General features: G+C 44.0%; 11 protein-coding genes across 11 annotated transcripts; 7 read left to right on the forward strand and 4 right to left on the reverse strand.

Annotated features, from left to right (window-relative positions):
* Window positions 1-113: 113 nt before the first annotated feature.
* Window positions 114-803, reverse strand: PUMCH_004688 (uncharacterized protein; the record flags this gene model as incomplete). The annotated part of the gene is made up of 1 exon (XM_063023615.1): window positions 114-803. One exon carries the CDS (start codon window positions 801-803, stop codon window positions 114-116), a length of 690 nt encoding a protein of 229 aa, XP_062879685.1.
* A 1056-nt stretch (window positions 804-1859) lies between these two features.
* Window positions 1860-2822, reverse strand: PUMCH_004689 (uncharacterized protein; the record flags this gene model as incomplete). The annotated part of the gene is made up of 1 exon (XM_063023616.1): window positions 1860-2822. The coding sequence occupies one exon, from the start codon at window positions 2820-2822 to the stop codon at window positions 1860-1862; it is 963 nt and encodes a 320-aa protein (XP_062879686.1).
* A 402-nt stretch (window positions 2823-3224) lies between these two features.
* PUMCH_004690 (uncharacterized protein) lies at window positions 3225-4892 on the reverse strand (the record flags this gene model as incomplete). Its single annotated transcript, XM_063023617.1, has 1 exon — window positions 3225-4892. One exon carries the CDS (start codon window positions 4890-4892, stop codon window positions 3225-3227), a length of 1668 nt encoding a protein of 555 aa, XP_062879687.1.
* A 1151-nt stretch (window positions 4893-6043) lies between these two features.
* PUMCH_004691 (uncharacterized protein) lies at window positions 6044-10216 on the forward strand (the record flags this gene model as incomplete). Its single annotated transcript, XM_063023618.1, has 1 exon — window positions 6044-10216. One exon carries the CDS (start codon window positions 6044-6046, stop codon window positions 10214-10216), a length of 4173 nt encoding a protein of 1390 aa, XP_062879688.1.
* A 305-nt stretch (window positions 10217-10521) lies between these two features.
* PUMCH_004692 (uncharacterized protein) lies at window positions 10522-10980 on the forward strand (the record flags this gene model as incomplete). The annotated part of the gene is made up of 1 exon (XM_063023619.1): window positions 10522-10980. One exon carries the CDS (start codon window positions 10522-10524, stop codon window positions 10978-10980), a length of 459 nt encoding a protein of 152 aa, XP_062879689.1.
* A 573-nt stretch (window positions 10981-11553) lies between these two features.
* PUMCH_004693 (uncharacterized protein) lies at window positions 11554-12336 on the forward strand (the record flags this gene model as incomplete). The annotated part of the gene is made up of 1 exon (XM_063023620.1): window positions 11554-12336. The coding sequence occupies one exon, from the start codon at window positions 11554-11556 to the stop codon at window positions 12334-12336; it is 783 nt and encodes a 260-aa protein (XP_062879690.1).
* An 803-nt stretch (window positions 12337-13139) lies between these two features.
* On the forward strand, window positions 13140-13484 carry PUMCH_004694 (uncharacterized protein; the record flags this gene model as incomplete). The annotated part of the gene is made up of 1 exon (XM_063023621.1): window positions 13140-13484. One exon carries the CDS (start codon window positions 13140-13142, stop codon window positions 13482-13484), a length of 345 nt encoding a protein of 114 aa, XP_062879691.1.
* Window positions 13485-14322: 838 nt separating this feature from the next.
* On the forward strand, window positions 14323-15990 carry PUMCH_004695 (uncharacterized protein; the record flags this gene model as incomplete). The annotated part of the gene is made up of 1 exon (XM_063023622.1): window positions 14323-15990. The coding sequence occupies one exon, from the start codon at window positions 14323-14325 to the stop codon at window positions 15988-15990; it is 1668 nt and encodes a 555-aa protein (XP_062879692.1).
* Window positions 15991-16724: 734 nt separating this feature from the next.
* On the forward strand, window positions 16725-19430 carry PUMCH_004696 (uncharacterized protein; the record flags this gene model as incomplete). Its single annotated transcript, XM_063023623.1, has 1 exon — window positions 16725-19430. One exon carries the CDS (start codon window positions 16725-16727, stop codon window positions 19428-19430), a length of 2706 nt encoding a protein of 901 aa, XP_062879693.1.
* A 376-nt stretch (window positions 19431-19806) lies between these two features.
* PUMCH_004697 (uncharacterized protein) lies at window positions 19807-22296 on the forward strand (the record flags this gene model as incomplete). Its single annotated transcript, XM_063023624.1, has 1 exon — window positions 19807-22296. The coding sequence occupies one exon, from the start codon at window positions 19807-19809 to the stop codon at window positions 22294-22296; it is 2490 nt and encodes an 829-aa protein (XP_062879694.1).
* A 34-nt stretch (window positions 22297-22330) lies between these two features.
* PUMCH_004698 (uncharacterized protein) lies at window positions 22331-23041 on the reverse strand (the record flags this gene model as incomplete). Its single annotated transcript, XM_063023625.1, has 1 exon — window positions 22331-23041. The coding sequence occupies one exon, from the start codon at window positions 23039-23041 to the stop codon at window positions 22331-22333; it is 711 nt and encodes a 236-aa protein (XP_062879695.1).
* Window positions 23042-23074: the final 33 nt, after the last annotated feature.

The following is a 23074-nucleotide window of genomic DNA, read 5'->3' on the forward strand; positions in this document are numbered from 1 at the left end:
TATTTCTCGATTTCGGTAATTGAACGTTCTGTCGTATTCTACCCTTGCAGCACCAATTTACAAACACAAGTTATCCAAATCAAACAATTTTTCGTAATCTAAGTTCTCTAAATCTAAAGTCCGTATTTTTCAGCATCGAAGTCCCGCAACGAGGCAAGAAGCTCTCCCTTCTCAGGAAGAATCTCTAACTCCTTCCCGTCTAATGCTACTACCGCCTCTGGATGAGGAATCCAAATGACGTGCCCGTTGGCGTTTTTGCCCAGAATCACTCCGGGAATGCCATCCTCGAAAATGAGACACTCCTCAATCGCAATGGGCTCGAGTCCCTCGGCCACTCTTTCCTCATTGAGACTCTGCAAGCACACAAGCCAAATATCGGCCTCAGGCTTGCCTCTTCCTGGTGGAATACGTGGATCGTCGCCGGTGACTACATGAGTGCCAAACATTTCAAACGCCTCGCGATGAAGTGCCGTTTTCTGGAAATACTTGTCTCTGGCAGAACTGGTTCCCAAGGCCATGGGAACGTTTCTCAGCTTGAGAGCCTGGAGAAGCTCAAGTGCACCGTCCAAGAACTGCGCCGAGTTCCACAACTTGTTTTGCACCTCCGTTGTTTGTGCCGAAAACTCCTCGGGCGAAACGTCCAACTTGTAGTGAGCCAAAAGACGTTTGGTGGCCTCATGCCCTGGCCGCCCCTGGAGATCAAGCTTGATATCCCACGTGAGTTTACCTAATCCATACCGGGACAACACCTGTGTGGTTGCCTCGGTGTAGATATCCTCGGTGTTGAGGAGGGTTCCGTCCATGTCTGGTATTAGTACAGAGAAAAGAAGGCAATTGGCCAATGAGAGCGTCCGTTTATTGGTTGATTGACGTACCGAAAAGACAGGCTTTGAATTTCTGAGAAGAATTGGCGGCGGAGCTCATTTCTGGTGCCTAGATCTTGGTATTTGGTGCTGTGTAACTCACTACTTATCCAGTGTGCTGGGTCACTAAATAGTTACCGAGAAGGGTAATTTATGCGTGTTGTTTGGAGGATCGCATTTCTTTACAATGAAAGTGATGGAGGATTAAATTATTGAAATTTGGTTCAAAATTTATTTATTGGTGACTCGAAAATTTGCATTAGCGATCGACAAGAAGTATACCGAGTTTTTCCATATGGAGTATCTGTTCATTGATGAATGCCGTCAATTCAACCGATCTGAGTCACCGCAGAGACATATTGCGTATTGTATTATTTTTTGGTCTCGAATTGTAACAATGGCTGGATAACGCCCCGTTTTGGTCCTGGCGCTCTTTTGGTAGATCCCCTATGCCCAGGTCCACCTATATAAAGCCCACAGTAGGAAACCAAAAAATGGGATGTTATCAACAAAAGACATTAGAAATCTATTGTGAATGAATTTGGGATCCATCTTAGTGGCAGCAGCCGTGGTCAACGCCATGGCCCTCTCTCATACTCTTGTGCCTCGTCAAGACTCGTGCCTACCAGACAAAATCAAGAAACTCCCACCTGAGAAGTATTGGAGTTGGACCTGCCATGTCTTTCTTTGCTTTCCTGTAGTTTATCTGTCAGATGGTTCAGCATAACTACTTTAACAAGTATAAATGTGTCCGAACTGTTAGTAAGGATCGATCAGGATAAAATGATCGAGGAAGGTTTATCTGAGAGTCTCCTTGCATAGATCATTAAAATTGTATAGCATAGGGATACTAAGTGAATATATACAACTTGCATGATGACTGATTTGCTATTTTATTAGTTTTAATGGGCTGTTCTAGAAGAGAAGCACCGAATAAATATACCCGCTGCATGAAGAGAAGAAAGATCAAAGGCAAAAGCCTGCTACTGGGCACCTCTATAATGGTGCGTTCTTGAACAAGTATGAGATACTCTCACCGTTGTGAAGTCTTCTGATGGCCTCGGCCAACACACCAGAGATGTCAATGGTATCTAGCTTTGGACAGAGATCGAGCTTCTCCTCGAAAGGAACGGTGTTGGTGCATACAATGGCTTTGAGCTTGGAGTTGTTGATATTCTTGATGGCATTTCCAGACAAGATACCATGGGTGACAATGGCAATCACCTCCTTGGCATTGTTGTCCAACAACACCTCGGCGGCCTTGGCCAAAGTACCGCAAGTGTCAGCCATGTCGTCCACAATGATACAGATCTTATCCGTAACGTCACCGACCAACACCATTCTTGACACCTCATTAGCTCTGGCTCTCTCCTTGTGAATCAAAGCAAAGTTCAAGTCAAGACGGTCAGCTAATCCGGCAGCTCTCTTGGCTCCACCAGCGTCTGGAGAAATGATAATGGCTTCCTTGTAGCTAACATGCTCACGGATGTATCTCACCACACTGGGCTCAGCGTACAAGTTGTCGACTGGAACATCGAAGAAACCCTGGATTTGCGAGGCGTGCAAGTCCATGGTAATGACATGGTTACATCCAGCAGTGGTCAACATATCAGCCATAAGCTTGGCAGTAATTGGTGCTCTACTCTTATCCTTTCTGTCTTGTCTGGCGTAGGGGAAGTTAGGCAAAATCACAGTGATACGACGAGCACTGGCGGTTTTACAGGCATTGATCATAATCAAAAGCTCCAACACACGGTCATTGACCACACCGGAGCCAATTTGACAGATGATGAAAATGTCTTCATCTCTGACACTCTCTCCAATACTGAAGGTCACCTCGCCAGTGGAGTCACGTTTGAGCTCACTGGGGGTAAGCTTGAGACCGAGACGAGAAGCCACGAGTTCGGCAAGTCCACGATGAACGTCGGAGGCTAGTAATTTGATGGAGTTCGATGACATGTGGGGAAGATGAGCCGAGGGAAAAAACGTCAATGGAGATGAAAGATTCTGATTGGCCAGGGATGGTTGAGATTACCGGGTGGGATAGCGGAGAGCTATGGTTTGGGTTTGGGAAGAGGGTTGGGGATGATGACTCTGTCAAACACTGAGGGTGTAATTAGTGTCAATTAAAGGTATTGGGCTTTTTTTTAACGGTGTACTGCAGGTGGGGTCGATGGGGGAGTCTCTGGCTAGCCAACATTAAACTCCGGAAAGAGAGCAAAGTAATTTTTCTAATGTAAGAATCTTTTAGATTCATAAAAACCGAGCATACTTTTTTCATCCTCTTTGCCATTTTTTGTCTACTTGAGCGGTGCGAGTTTGAATAGTCATGCACCTCAGTTTGCAGCCAACAAAAGGCAACTAAAAAAGACCCTGGAAATCATCAAAATCATCGACATCATTGGAATTGTTTTCGGTAATGGCTTCCAAAGCTTCTGGTGCGAAGTCTTGCTGCAAAGTCTCAGGTTGGTCGTCTCTCTCGGGTTCTTCTTCTTCTTCTTCGTCATCTTCTTCTTCCTCTTCTTCCTCTTCCTCCTCGGGGTTAGGAATAGTGGGTTTATGTTGAGGTTTGGTGAGGTTTGCTTGTTTTTGCTGCTGCTCGCGCACTTTGCTCAATTCTCTCTTCTTCTGATCGAGCTGCGTCTTCAAGTGATTGTAGTTCGACTGGAATTTCATTCTCATCATCTTGTAGCTGGCAGTAGCCAACAAATGCTTTTGTTTTTCGGTTGCCTTTTGGAGCTCCACAATCTCTTCCTCTAGCTTTTTGGCGCGCGAGTTATCTTCCTTGGTAGCATCATCCTCGTCGTCGTCATCATCGTCATTGTCATCATCATCATCTTCATCATCGTCGTCATCATCAGCATGACCATCATCTGCATCAGCTTCACCCTCTTCATTGCCAAATTTGGATTGCATGAGAACAGTGGCCGCAGTGGTGTTGGAGGTGGAGTCAAGGACGTCAATCAACTCACGCTCCAAGACATTATCGTAGTCCGCCTCCAAATTGTGAGCCTGTTGATCCTCTTCTTCTTGCTCTTCGCCATCTGTTTGATCCTCTGCAGGTGGCCGAGAGTCCACCAGCATGGCGTTGAAATCTGGACGCAGCATAGTCGAATTGAGTGCTGGTCTGTCAGTGCCATTAGTGAACTTATGAGCCTGTTTCTTCGGGTTAACGTACTCATAGTGACTCTCTTCGGCGTCGTTATCACGCCGCACAAGGTCGTCCACGCGCAGTTCGATATCAGTCATAAGCCTGTGGTTAGTTTTCCGCGGTCTAAACCGGCGATACACATCTTCGAGTGACGACAGGAGACCATCGCGGAATACTGTTTTCGTGGCTTTGATCTCGTTGTTCACAGAAAGCGTATATAGCGGATGGGTATAGGTATATTCCTCAGGCACCTCGAATGCCTTTTCCATGTTCAACAGCTTAGGGTTGATCGTTCGGAGCACCAACAAAATCTGACTGATATCAATGGTCTTGAAAATGTTCTTCTTATCTACAGTTTTGTATATCTCCGTGAGTGTGGGCAAATCTATTAGCCTGGCCAGATATAATGTCAGGTTCACATTGACCACTGCCTTATCACGAGTAATCCATTTAATGTTGAGGTTGGAGAAGTCGCCGGTATCAACCGCGCTTTGTACGAAGTCCAAGTTGGCATCATTGACGAAACGAATGGCAATTCCATGCTCTATAAGGGGATCATCTTCTACATCAGGTGCTTCACTATCGTAGCCTTCACCAGGGATTCTAGTCGGTTTAATACGCAATTTCGGTACTGATTTTGGAGGAGGAGCAGGCTTAGGTGATGGTGCAGCCGATTCAGCCGCAGCCACTGCTTGAGCCGCGCGGCCTAGACTGATTTTGAGTTTCTTGACTTCCTTTGGAGGTTTGGGTTTGTGAACACTTCCCGTGTCTTCGGTTTTTAGCGTGGGCGGTTTGAACTTGATGACAGGCGTCGGTTGGTCGCCATTTTTCTTCAGGTCCTTGTTTCCTCCAAGGTTTAGTTTGAGTTTCAAGGACATGGTTGTGGAGATGTGTTAAGTAGGATGAACTGTGGAGATATGTTGTGGGAAACGGAAAATGTTGAAAAGGAGATAGAAAAAAGGAGCAATTTTCCAGTGACAACTGAAGGCCTTTTGCTAGAAGATTAGAGTGTGAGTGTTGATGGCGAAGGACCTTTGGTTTGTGAGAGAGGGGTATTTGTGAGAAGAAACAAGAAGAGGGATTGAGCTCACTTGGAACAGATTAAAGTTATCACTTGCAATTATACTTGATGAAAGGGTCTTTCGGATTTATGTATGTTTTCACTCTATTGTTTTTGCTGGTGACATGAAAGACGATATGACGAGAGACACTTCAGCAAGTGTTTCTGATTGACTTCTGATATGGTTTACTCGAATAAGATACTGTTCGTTGGTATCGAAATAAAATGAAATAAAAAGAAATTAAACGGGCAATCCACTTCATTTTACTGGATACTCTATTTCAATGAACCTCCCCGTGTACTTTGCAAACAAAAAACGTCTCCATATAATCTCTCAAAAGCCAAAGAATATTCAGCACCTTTTGCATATGTTCGGCCTCCCGTGACTTCACCTTCTTGCCCTTCTAGTTATCGGTATCAACCATTAAATATTTAAAAGATCACGGACTTACAATACTGCAATTGACCAAAAAAGAACACGCCACAGTTATATTAAAGTCTACAGATTACCGCACGGCTCCCATAACTTTCTAAAACCTTTCTTTGTTCTGTCACTCTGAACTAATCAGATCTAATGAACGTCAGATTCTCATGTTCTCCGTCACGAAAATTGAAGAAAAAAAAAGATTCGCCAAATTTCGAAATCAAACCATTTTAAGGGCAGGTTTTTGCTCAAACTAATCCCTTACTCATTTTTTCAGTCTCAAATTGCTCTTCGCTTGTCTCCCCTGATACTTTTTCGCAGCCACTACCCGCTATCTAAATTTTAAGTAGTAGCCTAGTGGTTCCGCCAATTCTTCTTAGAACCACCAAGAATTGACGGGCAGATCTCCCTGCTGGCATTTTTCCACTTTTTGCATCCGATTCAACTATCTCACCAACATAAATTTCCAGTCGGCTCTCTTATCGCTGCCAAAAACTCACTACTTGTGAACCTATCACTAACCACTCTCCTCAATTCCTTACAAAATGGGAAAACAGAGACCTTCGCTTAGCTCCCGACCCTCTCGTCAGCTAAGACGGTCCAGCTCTTATGGTCGCCGCTCCCGGCTGAACAGTGTATCGTCATTTGACCTGGCACTCTTGGAAGACAATAACCATGAGATGTTCAGTGGTGCGACTTCGGAAGTGATTCCTTCGTCCATCAGTAGTTTTCATTATCCGCATCATTTCAATCGTAGACGGTCCACAGATGTGCTGCTGCTGCGGGAACAGTCACCGTTGCTTGAGGCCAGTGATGTGGGACTCTCCGCCGTGCGCCTGAATGTGTCGGTTATCTCAACCGATGCTGCTAGCGCCAATTTCCGTTTCTTCACCGCCGATGAGATCGAGACTGCTCCTGGTGGTTCCACGTTGGAAAACCCAGAGGACCCGATCGATTACAACACAAACTGGGACTACTCGGTAGATAAGTACGACCAGGGACTGGAAGTGGCAGATGAAAATGTGTTCAGTACATCCGATCCAACAAGCAGGTTTTATGATCAGCCTGGTGTGTCTAGATCATTCCACAGCACAGAAAGAGCGCCCCGCTCCCCAGAACAAAGATATGGCTCTGATGCCGACTCAGACGACAACCGAAGCTATCGCTCTATGCTAGAGGATCGTTACCGTCGTCGAAGCACCACCTCTAGCAACAAAGCAACATCGGGTGCGGACCTGGCTTCTGAACATCTGGAGAATGAGGAGTTGGCTTTCCTTCAAGAGTTCTCGCCCGAGCTGAAATACCAGCGTTTCTATTTGGCCGAAGAGGACATTGTCATTGGTATTGCGGGCTACGAAAACTGCTTGTGGAAAAAAATCTTATATTATGTGATAACCGTGTTCACTTTAGGAATCGGATACTTGGTACTCCGTTGGGTCCCTAAATATCGTATTAACTTGATGGGCAATCCTTGCGCATTGGGGCTTGCCGATTGGTGTGTCATTGAGAACGAGTTTGGTGAGCTTGCGATCGTGAACGTCTCCCGAACTCGTTTTGGAGAACGTCTCTCTAATTTCTTGACCATTGCATCCCCCAAAAAAGATGAAGAAGAAGACGAAATTACTGCAGACATCGCGAAAGAGGCCAACCCAGTAGTCCCATATCTTCTCTCGTTTGAGTACAGATACCTCAAGTTTTTCTACAACCCAGTCGAAGATATGTTCAAGACAAATTCCAATTGGTACGATTTACACTGGTTAAACTTCAAGAACTTACGCGACGGTACTTCCCAATCACTCCAGGAGCAGCGCACTTTGATTTTTGGAGAAAACAATATTGCCATAGAGAAAAAGTCCAATTTTCAACTATTGGTGGGCGAAGTTCTTCACCCCTTCTACGTTTTTCAAGTGTTTTCTATTTTTCTTTGGCTCGCAGATGACTACTATTACTATGCCGCTTGTATTTTTATCATCTCTTTCATCTCCATCATCGAGTCTTTAATTGAGACAAAGTCAACAATAGCTCGATTGTCTGCAATGAGCTTGTTCACCTGTGATGTGAGAGTTTGGAGAAACGAATTCTGGACTCAAACTGACTCCAATTCTTTGGTGCCTGGTGATGTGTTCGAAGTTGATCCTTCTTTGTCAATTGTGCCATGTGACGCCCTCCTCATCAATGGTGAGTGTGTGGTTAACGAGTCAATGTTGACAGGTGAGAGTGTCCCGGTTTCCAAAATTTCTGCTAATCGTGACACCGTTCAATATCTTTCTGAGAACATCACACATCCTGTCTTGGCAAAGTCTTTCTTGTACAATGGAACAAAACTTTTGAAAACTAAAACATCCAACGACGAGCCAGTACTTGGTATGGTGGTCAAAACTGGCTTCAACACAACCAAGGGATCTTTAGTCCGCTCCATGTTGTTTCCTAAGCCAACAGGTTTTAAGTTTTATGAAGATTCTTTCAAGTATATTGGTTTCATGACGTTTATCGCTTTTATTGGCTTCATTTACTCTACGTATAACTTCATCAAACTTGGCCTTTCCACCAGAATTATGATTTTGAGAGCTCTTGATATCATCACCATCGTTGTTCCTCCTGCTTTGCCAGCAACTTTAACGATTGGAACTACTTTCGCAATCAACAGATTGAAGAGCAAGAATATCTTCTGTATTGCCCCAACAAGAGTCAATGTGGGTGGTAAACTTGATGTTTTGTGTTTTGACAAGACAGGTACTTTGACAGAAGATGGTCTCGATATTCTTGGTGTTCATCCAACATGCAATGCCGAGGGCCGTAAGGAAATCATCTTTGGGGATATGCTCCAATCTGTCTCCGAACTTACTCAAGAGTTTGAAGCAACCACCCAATATGACACACACAGTGGCGCAAGCTTATTGGGATGTATGTCATCCTGTCACTCTTTGCGTCTCATTGATGACGCTTTAATTGGAGATCCATTGGATGTTAAGATGTTCGAGTTCACCGGATGGCACTTTGTTGAGGAATTTGGAGGCTTGTCAGTTCCCTTGGTATTTGATCATGTGGGAAAAGAGACATATGGCTACAAAATTTTGAAAGAATATGAGTTTGTTGCTTCTTTGCGTAGAATGTCTGTGCTCATAGAGAAGGACCAGAACAAACAAATATTCACAAAGGGTGCTCCTGAAGTTATTGCTGAAATCTGTGATCCAACTTCTATTCCTTCTAACTTCGAAGAATTGCTCCACAAATACACACATGGTGGCTTTAGAGTTATTGCTTGTGCTAGCAAAACACTCAGCTCAAGAAAAGAAGTAAAGTCAATGGAGAGATCAGATGCTGAACGCAACTTGCAATTCACGGGTTTCATTGTGTTTGAAAACAAATTAAAGACATCCACGAAGCCAACTCTCAAGGAGTTGCGTGCAGCAGAAATTCGTACAATCATGTGTACCGGTGACAATGTTTTGACAGCTGTCAGCGTTGGACGTGAGTCTGAACTCATTGATCCTCAAGTCACACAGGTTTTCATTCCACGGTTTGCATCTGAAGAAGAATTCCAGAGTAGTGGTGGTACGGGTCTTATTTGGGAGGAAATGAGAGATTCTCAAAATCGTTTGGACCCCATTACTCTTCAGAAGGTGCATCTGGATATCCGTGACAATGTTCATGAACATATTTACGCCGTAACCGGTGATGTATTCCGCTACATCTTGGCAGAACTCCAAGATGAAAACTTGATTGAAGCTATGTTGATGAAGTGTAATATTTTTGCTAGAATGTCTCCTGATGAAAAGCACGAGCTCGTGGAACAGCTTCAAAAATTGGACTATACAGTTGGTTTCTGCGGTGATGGAGCCAACGATTGTGGTGCTTTGAAAGCTGCTGACGTGGGTATTTCTTTGAGTGAGGCAGAGGCCTCTGTGGCTGCTCCATTTACCTCCAGATGCTTTGAAATTTCATGCGTTTTGGATGTGATTCGCGAGGGAAGATCATCCTTGGTAACCAGTTTCTCTTGTTTCAAGTACATGTCCCTCTATTCTGCAATTCAGTTCGTGACAGTGACAATCTTGTACCAGAGAGGAACAAATTTGGGAGACTTCCAATTCCTTTACATTGACTTATTCTTGATTTTACCATTGGCAATTTTTATGTCTTGGTCTAAACCCTACGAAAAAATCGTGGTAAAGAGGCCTACTGCCAATTTAGTCAGTCCCAAGGTGTTGATTCCACTTCTCTGCCAAATTGCTGTTATTCTCTTCTTCCAGGTAGTGGTGTGGCTCTACATTCAAAGTCAACCCTGGTATCAACGGCCAATTCCTTCCAATGACGATAGCAGCGTGGAGTCTTCCGATAACACGGCCTTGTTCCTCTTTTCGAACTTCCAATATATTCTCTTTGCCCTTGTGTTAAGCACTGGACCGCCATACCGTGAAGCAATGAGCAAAAATAAGCCATTCTTGATTAACGTGGTGTTCACCATATTGATGTCGGTTGCTTTGTTTAGAATCGAGCAAGATTCATGGTTGGGTGACTTCATGCAATTGACCAATATGTCATCTTCAGCATATGTTGTGCTTCTCGTGGCAGCTGCGGCAAATATGGAAATTTCTTGGAAGGGAGAAGAAGTGTGGTTCAAGAAGGTTGCTCAGGTCTTCAAAAGACTAGTGCACAAGGACAAGCGCAGCAAAAAGAAGTTCAAGAACCTCAAGCTTACTAACGAGGTGTCCGCTTAGAGACTTCAGCGAGACTTCATTTTTGATGGATTTGGAATTCTAGTCATCACGTAAAGATCTATAAGAGATTATTTTATCAAAATTTCAGGGACTTGATTCTAGTATTTCATTGAATAATACTTCGAGAGAGTTATTGAATGATCGTGCTTGGAGGAGTTTTGCAAATGTCAAAACTCAACAATACCAACAATTATTCCAGAAAAGATAATTTAGCGCAAATTACATCAAAGCAGCCTCCAATTCTTGTTCCCATAACAAAAGCTAAGACCTATGGCACCATTTGATTCCCCCGGGGCCAAGCAAATATGACCATTTCCACTTTTCAAACCAACCTACTGACCCTCAATCATCTTGGAAGTTTTCTTATCTTCACTAGCCGGTTCAATGGAAGGAGAACACCCGCACCGCTGTTTCATTTTTGCAGCCAATACTGTACTGGCCCCACAAACGCGGAAAATCATACCTCCATGGTCCAAACTATATTGTCCCCACAGAACGCCCACAGAAGACCCGGGACTCTTCTGCAGTACACTCCGAGCCCGACTCCGTTTCACACTCCGTACACCGTCATTTTGAAAAGTAATTCCCTATACTGGAACATCCATTTACAAGGATTAAGTATATATTCTAGACCAATAGACAGCTTCAAGCTCTATTTTTTTAACTCGTCTTCACTGCAAATACTTCAAACAAAAAACATAGCAAACAATGGGCCAATACTATTGGCCAAGACGCCAATGAAGTCCCATGGTCAAAGGCCCTGACACGGACTTTTCGAGTGGTGGGCCGAAACTCAGAATATGACGGGTCTACATATAGATGCTTACAAAATGCCGTTGGCGGTTGGGGTTGCGTCCTTGCCTGCAGGATCTCACATCGTGTGGGGCGCTTCGGAGTAGTTTGCGGTACCCGATATTACGGGACCGGAGTTTATCTGCAGTATCTCCAGCTAATGTACGATGATGGTGGAAGAAAGAATGTAAGGAAGAGGTGAGAAGAGTGTCAAATTTTCTACAAAAAAAACTTGCAAGGGTCAGTTCAAATCTATTGTTCACAATTTGCAAAAAAAAAGTTAAATTTCATACCCGTTTGCGCCGAAATGGCAGCCCTCGGAGACACCACCACACTTTGCGGGTGACAATACAGATGAGACTCCATAGCGGACGTGGTTCTCCACAAACGACAGCATTTAAATAGTGCGCAATTCCGCTACTGATGAATTTTTTCCAGCAAAGAATCCGATCTGGCATCGAATCTCCTAAGCACGAACATCTTTTTATCTTTGATCCTCCTCTGGATATCTGAAACACAGCGGTTAAATATCTGAAACACTCATCATGTCACTCTCTGCAGGCACTAGCGACAAGGATCTTGTCTCTGAACATGAACACGCCGACCCAGTCTCCAAAATTATGACTTCCGGTGAGAACAATGAGTTCATTCACATTGGCAACAAAAAATATCATCGTTACGACTTGATGGAGGCCTTTGGTGGTACTTTGAACCCTGGTTTGTCTCCTTACCCAGTCAGACAACTTGGTAATCCATCACCTTTAGGTTTGTGTGGATTTGCCATGACCACATTTGTGTTGTCTATGTTTAATGCTAGAGCTATGGGTATCACTGTGCCCAATGTTGTGGTTGGTTTAGCGGTCTTCTATGGTGGCTTTGCCCAATTCGCAGCCGGTATTTGGGAGGGTGTGATTGGAAACACTTTTGCCATGTGCGCATTGACTTCTTACGGTTCTTTCTGGCTTGCATTCGCCGCTATCAACATTAAAGCATTTGGTATCAAGGCTGCTTACACTGGCCACGAAGATCAACTCGGTAATGCTGTATCATTTTTCTTGTTGGGATGGACACTTTTCACATTTATGTTGACTTTGTGCACCATCAAATCCACTGTTGCGTTCTTTTCTTTGTTCTTTTTCTTGACACTTACCTTCATCTTCCTTACTGCTGGTGACTTCACCCATAAGGTAGGACTTACAAGAACCGGAGGAGTTTTGGGAGTTATCACTGCTTTCATTGCATTCTACAATGCTTTCTGTGGTACTGCTTCTGCTCAGAACTCGTACATTACTGGTAGACCCATCCGTTTGCCATGGGTCCGTGTCTAGATGGTTTTATTTATTGGCAGCTTACGTTGCGCTAATTATTACGATTCATGAATCAGATATTGTAGTTGAAATGGTTGTTATCAATTGGGAATTAAGTTGAGGCGAGTTTTACATTGATTAATATGTTCATTCTCTGCCGAGTTTGAGATCTAGTGTAGTGACAGCCTGTTGGTTCTTGATGAAAGAAGCGTCCATGTGTAATTTAAAGAAGCATCCATCAAAGAGTAGCCGAATTTTATTGCAGTTTAGGCTTCCTTGTTCAGCTCGTGTACTGGTGACAAATAGTTAGCCACATAGTATATCCTATTTCAAATGCAGCACCTGGCTCTCTTCGCAATTGGAAGCATAAATCTGACAAAAAAGTAACTCCTCGCACCTGAACGCAACAATACCTAACTTCCTGTAATTCATTCTTAAACATTCCAAGACGCCATTTTCCAGTTGACAGAGAACTTTTTTTGCAGCCACTCATGCATACAGCCGCGATAAACCTGCAGCCAGCAGCGGGAAGATCTTATCCTAATAAACCTTTTCCAACACTATAGAGACGAGACAGGAACGTGAAAGAAGTTCAAATCGACAGGCACAAAAGCAAAAAGAAAAAAACAGAAGAAAAAGAAAAGCGTAATCTATCCTCTCGATCTCAAAAAAAAAAAAACACCCTTGTTGTCTTATTTATCAGGGTCAGTGATGGTTCGCTAGTCCTGTATCCATACACTCCCACGTGCCGTCAATTAACCATCTCTCATCTACACTTCAATTCTCACTATCTCATCTATCCCTACTCTTAAACCATCTCCAATATGTCCAACAACAAGAGAATTGCATTGCCCGCCAGGGTTGAACCAAAGGTGTTCTTTGCCAACGAAAGAACGTTCCTTTCGTGGTTGAACTTCACCGTCATTTTGGGATCCTTGGGTGTTGGTTTGTTGAACTTCGGAGACCAGATTGGTAGAGTCAGCTCGGGATTATTTACATTCATCGCCATGTTGACAATGGTCTATGCTTTGATTACTTATCACTGGAGAGCCAAGGCCATCAGAATGAGAGGTCTGGGTCCATACGATGACCGCTTTGGACCCACCATGTTGTGTATTTTCCTTTTGGTTGCCGTTGTCGTCAACTTTGTGTTGAGAATCCGCGGTTAGCATCATCATATAGTAATCCATAATGTCATAGAGAACTGGAGGGTGTAGGAGAAAGACATCTGCAAGGAGAAGAGAAAGTCCAGCAAGAAGAGAAGTGTTAGTGGGTGATAGGAAAAACGAGCGGGATGGCATGCGTGGATACATGAGTGAATTTGGTTTTGATTTGGAAATCAGATCATTCTGTCGTCTTTCATTTGGTTTATCGTGCTCTTTTATCCTCTACTCATTCTTACTGCTAATAGTCGTAGCTTCGTTTGAGATGACGATACCGACGGAGAAAATATAATGCCTCAAGCTCTGTGGTTAGTAAAGTTCTAAAAAAATTGATATAGTTCCAGCATACCCTTGATGATGTAATCTCCCTTGGCCAATGCCTGTTCTAACTGTACTGTGGTCTCAATTGGCGTCTTCCGAAATTGCAACTTACATTGAGCTACAAGTTTCTGGTATCCGCCAGACTCGGCGGGGTAGTCCTTAGCCATGTAGAGCAATTGCTTGTAGAGTTGTCTTACTTGAGGATTCATTGGTTACAGTTGCTACAGAAGAGCGTAAAGACTGCAAAATTCGAGATATAGAGTTCTCAGTCAAGCGTGGCTAATACTGTTCTATTTCAGCAATGCCAATGTCTCGCGTCGCCACAAAGTTGCTCCAATTAGTAGAACTACTAAGTAGTAATGGTTACACTGAGTAGAATTAAGATGCTAGAGTGAGACTTCACAGAATGTCCCTATAAATAGACGTTGAAATTTGTAAATTCAGTAGAATAAGAAGTTTTTCTTCTTCTTTTCTGAATTATTAATTATTTTTTTCCTTTTCTCCCACTACATCTTCTTTTCTGATGTATCTATATACACCCCACAATCACAGACAAACCACTGTACTACTTCTTCAAAAACACTTCATTACATATATGTCGTCGACACTGTCGGAATCAGCGTATTTCGGGTCGCCACCCAAGGTCGCTTGTGTCTTTTTGGCCCAATTCGACGTCAAACTGGGCTATAAATTGGTCTGGTCTAGTCTCGCCAACGACTCTGAAATCTCCGGAATCGAGGCTTCAGCTTTGCCCTCGGGCATTCACGAATATTCGGCAACCACCGTCTACTTGACTCATAAAATAAGAGGCCGTCTCCATTACGGATTTGCCCGCTTTCGTCAAGTTGACCGGAACCCAGAATCAAACCACAATGCTGCAGCAACAGATCGGCTGCTTGTGAAAATGTACTCTTTGGGAGTGCTAGTAGAACCACTCAAAGGCGAATTTTGGCCGCCCTTGCAATATCTGACACTTGGATGGGAGTATACTGCAGCTGTAGATTCGACATTAGTCGACTTCCTAAACGATGAAGACTTGTCTCTTCTTCCTCGATTGGCTGAACTGCTTCTGGGCAGCACTTTGAGCGTTCCAAAGACACCTCCATCATATGATAATCATCCGCTTAGCAAATTGCCTGCCGTATTGTCCTTAGTGGGTCCTTTGATTTTTCCTCTTTACAAGGCTGCCCTTCTCCGAAAACGAATTCTCATCTTCGGATCTTCCTCGTCACAGGCTTCAAATGAACTATTGTCCGACTATAGCACAACTCGTGACCCGGGAACTGCTGGCGCATTGGCTTACATAATTTCTCTCCTTAGTGTAGTCCCCAGAGATGTTCATCTAGATATGTCAACTCAGACTGTGTCCAAATTTCTGCAGCCATTATACACTAAAGGCCTCTCAGATCTTGCCTCGGACTTTTACAATGAGTATCCTGGCTACATAGCCACCACTGGAGACGAGATTATGAAAATGCAGACTATGGTGTATGACATTGCACTCCTGTTGCCTCTTGGTGACTGTAGCTCGTGTCACATGAACAGCAGTGCCGCCCAAAATGTTCTGATGAAGTCTACGTATAATGATTACTCGAAATTCCTCAAATTGTATCTGAGACTTCCTCAAGGTAGTTTAGGAGGCACGGCGATCACTGATGATCTGGCTTCCATCAAAACCTCATCATCTATTCTATCGGCTTTAGGCCTCGGGTATTTTGCGGAAAGCAAGGAGAAGCTTCTGTGGGAGCCGCAATGGTGGCTTGCCGAGGCCACCTCTCCCATGTCATGGCGTGAGTATGTATGGCTGGCATTTGCGTGGTTCGCGAGCGCAGGCGCTACGAACCGTGAAGCGGAGACAATTGATTTGACCGAGACTAATCTGCGTCCAATTGAGGAGGACGTGAAGAATCTGATGGTCAGGCTAACTGAAATTGTGGGACAGTTTCACAGACTCACCAAGAAGTGGTTTTATATTGTCGACGAAATTGTCTCTGAAATGATAGAATATGTACAATCGGATGCGCATGGCCTGTTGGTGCTTGAACTTACTCTACAAGACGTGGTGGATATGGAGCTAGATCCGTACTCGCTGCAAGATTTGGAATTCATTCGTGAATTTGTGCTCACATACTGGGGTGACAGCGTTTCTGATGTTGACATTGGTCTTGGTGTAAACGGAATATGTTGCTGACTATCTCTGTTTTTCAGATGACTCAATAGGAGACGCAAATTCATGAAGCTCTAGACGAAGACGAAACCACAAAAATTACTAAAATTTGCTTTGCTTTCGAGCAGAAATCTACGTATCAATGACGGAAATGCATGATTCCCAGCCGATCAAGCATTTCAAACAGTCCAATCTGTATCAATGTCTCACTTAAGACTCATCCCGACCAGTCCAACAACAGGTACGAACCCGTTCAAAAATTCACAAATTGTATTTCTTTTAATTAATGACTTTTTCTTTAACTCTGTCAAATTCCCTGATCCTTGTTCTCTCCCTTCTTCCTTTCCCCGTTTTGTCTCAGTCTGGACCTGTATACGTGCACACACCAACATCTCACTCAAAAGTACCAGTAACGAACCGGCTCCAGTTCTACTCGCCGCACAAACAGAAGTTTTGCTAAGGCAGAGGTCAATCCATTCTCATCAGTGTGATAGATACGCTCGACACGTGACCGGCGGATTCATCTACACTTCCAAATCACTACCAATTGAGTATCTGGTATTTGGTGGAATTTCATCCTGGAGAAAACATATAAAAGGCACTTGACTTTGTCATTTTGTTTGTTTTTGTATTCTGTTCGTCGCTGTTGGTTTCCATATCTGGCTCTTTGTTAGAGTTAAGTGTTTCCTAGATCAGATCTGTAGTATCTATATAGACGTACCAAAAGCAGGTCCGTTCTCTCGTCGCTGACAGTTGTCATGAGCAGCCAAACATCCCGAAACGAGAAAATAAATGCGCCTGTGAACTATGCTCTGCTTTCGAGCCAGCATGGTGCTCTGAATGGCCACAGAAGGACCACGCTGAAACTGATCAAAAGTGGGACTGCTTCCTCTTCAAACTCCACTGATTCTAATGCTACGGCATCTCTCGCACCACTTGCAGACCTTCTTGCCAGCTCGTGTGGAAATTTGGTGGTTGCGACCGTTTCCTCCGGTGCTAGATATAAGGGTGTTCTAGTCACAGCAGATATATCTGGAACTGGTAACTCTGCCATGCTGATTGTATTGGATCATCCCAAATTGGCACTGAAGTCTTTGCTCAATGAGAAAAGTAATGTTGATGATGATTTGCCCGAACGCCTTGTTATTCAAGCCAAGGACTTGATTGATGTAGAGGTTGCAACTGCTGTGGCCTCCAATAAAGATGCAAAGGAGGTGAAAAAGAATTCTCCTGGTCCTGCGCCTTTGAAAGCCGACTCTCCCTCTATATCAACCTCTCCCTCGTCTTCCGCAGATTCCTTCACTTCTACCTCTTCTAAGATTCCATCTCCAGCCACTGTTCCTAAGAATACTCAAGTACCGGCATCCAAGACTATATCTTACTCTGAACTTGCTAAGCGGGTGAACACAGATTCTTCGTCCTCTTCCTCCAAAACCGTAAAGGCTCCTATTTCGACTTCTGCTGCTGTTACTACTTCTGTGGTTCCCAAGATTGAAAAGAAGTTGGCTGCAGTGTCGTTGCAAGATACAAAGACTAATACTCAAGATTCCGCAAAGTTTAGAACTGACAGAGACATTTCTGCTGGTTTTAAATTCAAGGAAAGAGAACTCCAAAAATGGCAACCTGACGAGGATACCAAGGAACTCACTTTGGAGGACAATCAGTTCAATTCGGGCTCATGGGATCAATTCAAGGTAAACGAAGAAAAATTCGGTGTTGAATCTACTTATGATGAGCATTTGTACACCACTAGAGTCAACACTTCCGCAACGGACTATAATGAACGCTTGCAAAGAGCCCAAAAAATTGCCCGCGAAATTGAAGGCCTGACTACTCAAGACCATCATGTCATGGAAGAACGTGGTATTGTCGTTGCTGATGATAGCGGAATGGACGAGGAAGATAAGTACTCCGGTGTTCTTGCCGATGTACAGCCCGCGAAAGTCGATACTAGAGGAAGCGAGTTGATGGCAGCACTTCGCCTTGGCTCCTTGTCCAATGAAGGATCAGGAGATGTCAAGCGCTCTCTTCCTGGAGATGGAAAATACTCTACTCCAGGACAACGGGCCGCGCAATATCATGATGATCCTGCCATTGTCGCAAGTTCTGCTACTAAGAAGACTCCTGTTGTTGCTGCTAGTACTACTGGACTGACCGCGGCTGTTGCTTCTGTGGCGGAGACTAGTAAGAAAGACTCTCAAAAGAAACCTGCGAGTGCCCCACAGGAAACATTCCGGTTGAATGCTCAGAGTGAGATCAACTCCTTAAAGGAATTCTCGGCAAGCTTCAAAGTGCCACACAAAATGCCAAATGACCTCTTGCCTATACTCGCAAAAGATAAGAGTAAGCAAGACCAGATCTTGAAGAAGCAAGAACAGTCAAAGGAGGCGAAAGAAGCTGCTGGTAAAGAAGTTCCAAGTAAGACGACTGCCAAACCAGAGGCACAGAGTAGCCGTAAATCCTCTACTACCGATGGTGTTAAAGAAGTGAAACAATTCAAACTTAACCCCAAAGCAGCAGCTTTTACTCCTTCACGTCCTCTTCAGGCTTCTCCATCGATGTCCATGGCTTCAACTGTCACATCTCCAAGGATGCAAAATCAGAAGCCCGGATCATTTGGTGGACGTGATAAGAAGCCACACACTTTGACTGCTGTCGAGGTGTTCGGCTCACAAGACAAGGTGCCCACCGCTGAGTCAAAGAAGAAAAAGCTTAACAGATTGAGAGAGGGTGTGAATATGTACGCTTCCATTCTTCGGGAGCAGGAGGCAAGAAAGGATTCATCAACACCTATCACATTTCCCAAGATGTTCACCACTCCTCCTACTTGGGATTCTACCGTTGATGAGTCTTACGAAAAGGTCATCACAGACCAATGCATTTCTCAGTCGCCAGCTCCAGGCCATCCAGGCGTTCCATATATGGGTAACCCAATGATGGGAGGACCAGGTTCTGGACCACACATGGCTGCACCTGGAGGTTATAATGGGGTAGCAGCTGCTGGCGGTAAGTTTCCCGTGTCACCATCAATGCATCATTCAATGGCGCAAATTCAGCAACAGCAAATGCAGGCAGCCATGTTCTACCAACAGTTCCAAGCTGGAGCTGGCGGTAGACCTGGGCCACATATGATGTACATGCCACCGGGGTCTGATCCACAATACATGGCTCCCGGTTTTATAGTGCCCGGCGGGATGATGGGTGGGACCTATGGTCACATGAGTCCTACGTACACTGGTAGTGACATGGGGTATTCTGGCGGTTCTCAAGGGCTGGAATCGCACCATAACGGAGGACAAGGGGGCCACAGTCATGAAGGCCGAGGCGGATCTCATGGTGGACATAACAATCACGGCAGTCACGGTTCTCAAAGCAGCAGCACTCATGCTGGGCATAAAGAGCATTCGGGATACAATAGTAACCAGGGAAACAAAAGGTATCAGAAGAAAGGAGGTTACAATTGAGTGATTAATTGCTTTGCTCCAATTGTATTGGTGAATAAATATAGTCAATAAAGAAATGAAAAAGAGAAACTAGAAAAGATGAAACAATTTGTATTTTCTCTTCAAGTGAGATTCATACATGTATGTGAGGTTGAAACTATATCGTGTTCTGTATTGTAAGTTTATCAAAACCTGGTTTCCTCCATCTCAGAAATTAGGAGGAATTGGGTGTGAAAGCAAAAAAAGTAGAGATCTTAAAATATATAATACAAATAGCATTTACTTTGAATTAATTGAACAAAGCTTCAACCTCTGGTTTTTACCCAGTGTTCCTATATAGAGGCTACATACAAACATTAATTATCAGAACCAAAGCTCCACACAATTCCAGCCAGGCATGAGTGACCAGGCGCTTCTTCGTATTTCCAATTTCATCAAGGTCGAAGAAGACCTCCTGAAAGTAGCCAGTTTCCGCGAGCAGCTCCTTAAAGAGAAATCAAGTCTAGATGTCAAACTTAACACAACCACCCAACAGCAGATACAGCTGATTATATCCAATTTGGAGAAGCTCAAGACATCGGCAGAGAAGCTATCAAACATAAAGGAAAATGTGGACCGTATCAATGCCATTCATGATGACTCTATAACCAATGTTAAGGATTATCAAACACTAAAGCACAGCTCTGAGATATTTCAGCGAATGGTGCAGACACAAAACTTGTACACGGACATTGCCACTTTTAGACAGTACACCGAGCATATTGGAAATATGATTGACCAGGAATTTGATAATGTGAGTAATGATATTGGCTACGAACTAGTGAACCTCTATCGTATTCACTACAATGTCACCCAGGCCAGAAACTTTGTAGACTATTTGAAAGCGTCCTCAGAATCACTCTCTGATGATACCCAATCCATTGTGCAAAAAATCACCGCGCCGCTTCGACAGGTAGTACGTAAGTTTGACGATCTCTTGAAGGAAGCCATTATCAGTATTACCGAGGCTGTCAAGGAGGGTAATCGTGAAATGGTGGTCAAATTAGTGCGTGTGATCCAATACGAGACTACTGAGGATGCTAAGCTTCTTCTTTCGAAAAGCTTAGGGTTGTTTAAACCTGACCAACTCACAACGACAAACTACTCCAATTTCCGCTCCACGCCCCGCCATTACCACAAGTTTTTCTATGACATGCTTGAGGAGAGTTTGAATGACACATTCAAAAAGTGTGTCGAACATTTCCAGGAAGACCCGATGCAAGTGTACGATAACTTGTCTTGGTTGGAAGACGAGCTCATCTTTGTAGAACGCAGTTTGACAGACTTGTTTCCATCATCATGGCTGGTGGAAGACTTCATCCACAAAACTTATTTTAATCTCTTGCATGACTTCACTATTCAGTGCATTAATTCTAATCCACCGGCGGAGGACTTGATGGTGATTCTCTCGTACGATGCACACTATAGCTCGTTCATCTCCTCTTTACGTGGATCAAAGAAGTCAAAGAAGGAAGAAAGGTCAATCTTAGGTGAGCAATTAAAGGAGTCTGTTTTGAGTGATTACATGACTGTCATTGTGTCGAAGATGCAAGAATGGAACGAGAACCTAATCAAACAAGAGGCTATAGACTTTACAGTCAGACTTGCGCCAGATGTGTATTCCTATAGACAAACATTCGAGGATCTCGATGGAAATGATAACCCGGTCTCAGGTGATGTCATTACCGACGTATATGTGCTTCCTGATTTCAAAACAACGCTTTCCATGCTCACGCAACAAGCCGATGCTGCAGGAGATTCGGGTTATGGTAAAGTGTTGGTCGGTGTTATCGAAAATTGGTCCATATGCTACAACAAGCGGGTGGCAGCATATATGGAGCTTGTTGAGGAGGAAATGGTCAAGTACATGTCGATTTACAACAACGAGTCATGTTTAATCAAAGAACTGAAAACAAAACGGTTCTTGAGAATGCAATCGAAGCCGCAGCCTGAATATGACTTGGAAAATATGACCGAAGAGGAGCTCGCCGAAATCTCTAAGCCTGGTCTAATTGAATATCTTACCGCATTAGGAAACACTTACGAAATCAACACGGACAAGCTCCAGGAGAGCTTTTTGCCCAAGTATAAGTCCAAGGTCCATATCACATACCAGGAGAAAATCGAACAGGCTTTCGAAGACACTGTTGTGCCCAGTATGGATCTCAATGCCTTTGTCATTCGTTCGGTCACAGAAATCATCATCAATGATCTTTTGCCAGCGCTTTCTGGGGTTTTCACCTCTGGATGGTACGACTCGGATAGGGCTAAAGATGAGCCCATGGCCGAAAGAATTGTCGACACGGTCAAGGAGTATATGAGTGAGTTGAAGGGGTATGCCTCGCTTGACTTCTACAGTTTGACATTCGCTGTATTAATTGATACATTAACAGCACAATATCTTAGGATCGGATACCAAAACGTGCTTCACGGTGACGGCAAGAGGTTCGATAAAAAGGCTACAAAAAAGCACAAAATGTTCAGTGTGGCATTGGATAGAGATATTTCCATCTTCTTTAACGGTTTGAGTCCTCTTTTGTCAGGTAAAGACAGAGCCTATCTTGTCAAGAGTCTCACGGCGCTTGACTTGTTGATAACGATAGCATCGTGCAACAATTATCTTGAAGATATTCCTGGGTTGTGGGAGACAGAGATTCTTGGAACCTTTTACGACTGTTCTCTTGACTATGTGCGGGGAGCTCTTATGTGTTGCAAGGACTCCGACGAGAAGACAATCTCACTCTTGATGGACAAACTTGCGCAGATCAAGACAGACTACCACCAGTCGGTGTCGCCTCCGGAGCAGTCGCAAGCTGTTGTCACTCTAAACAACTTCACATTTGTATAGCATGCATTGGTATTCACAAAATTGAACAATCCCTTCAGTGTTCAGATTCTAGAAGTATGAAGTAAAGAAGCACACTCACGGCTAGATATGGATTGATTAAGTCGTTCTGAGTTGCGATCACGTGTCTCGAGTTTGCATTCTTCTTGGCTGATTTCATTTGTTCCGTAGCCTCCTCTACAACATGGGTAGAGCTCATGGCAGCTACTTGTTGTTTCGGCAGCCCATCGAGTTTATAGAGAATTCGCGTTTTTGAGCACCAGACTAATTTGGCCTCGTCCTGATCTATGTGTACTTCATACATATTTCCCAGTAATTTTGCCAGAATATAGATTCGTAGCGGCTCACTTCGGAGCGTATTATTATCCTGCTGGAATCGAAAGAATTTTGGCAAAAGACTAAACCCCGCATCCAGCTCCTCGTAGAAGTACTCGATGTATCCGCCTTTTCCAACTGTATTTCGATAGAAAGTAGCGACTTCATTTGACGAGTTAGACACTCCAAGACGGCCATACATCCGGTAAATGTGCTGCAAAACATCATGTCGAGTGACCAGTTCGAACTTGCACACTGAGCGTTCATGTTGATCGAAAACCTCCATTTTTTTCTTTGTTCCCGTACTTTGTACGATACTATATTGAGATATTGGAGCCAGACGCAGATTCTGGCGAGGTCGCATACATGCCCATGTCGTGCCAGAAACAACAGCAGCACCCGTCGCTACAGCGAATATGGCCACGGAGATCATTCTGGTGGTAAATCACAAAACAATGGCACTGCA

The sequence above is a fragment of the Australozyma saopauloensis genome, chromosome 6 (assembly GCF_035610405.1).
Source record: "Australozyma saopauloensis chromosome 6, complete sequence".
Classification (NCBI taxonomy): Eukaryota; Fungi; Ascomycota; class Pichiomycetes; order Serinales; family Metschnikowiaceae; genus Australozyma; species Australozyma saopauloensis.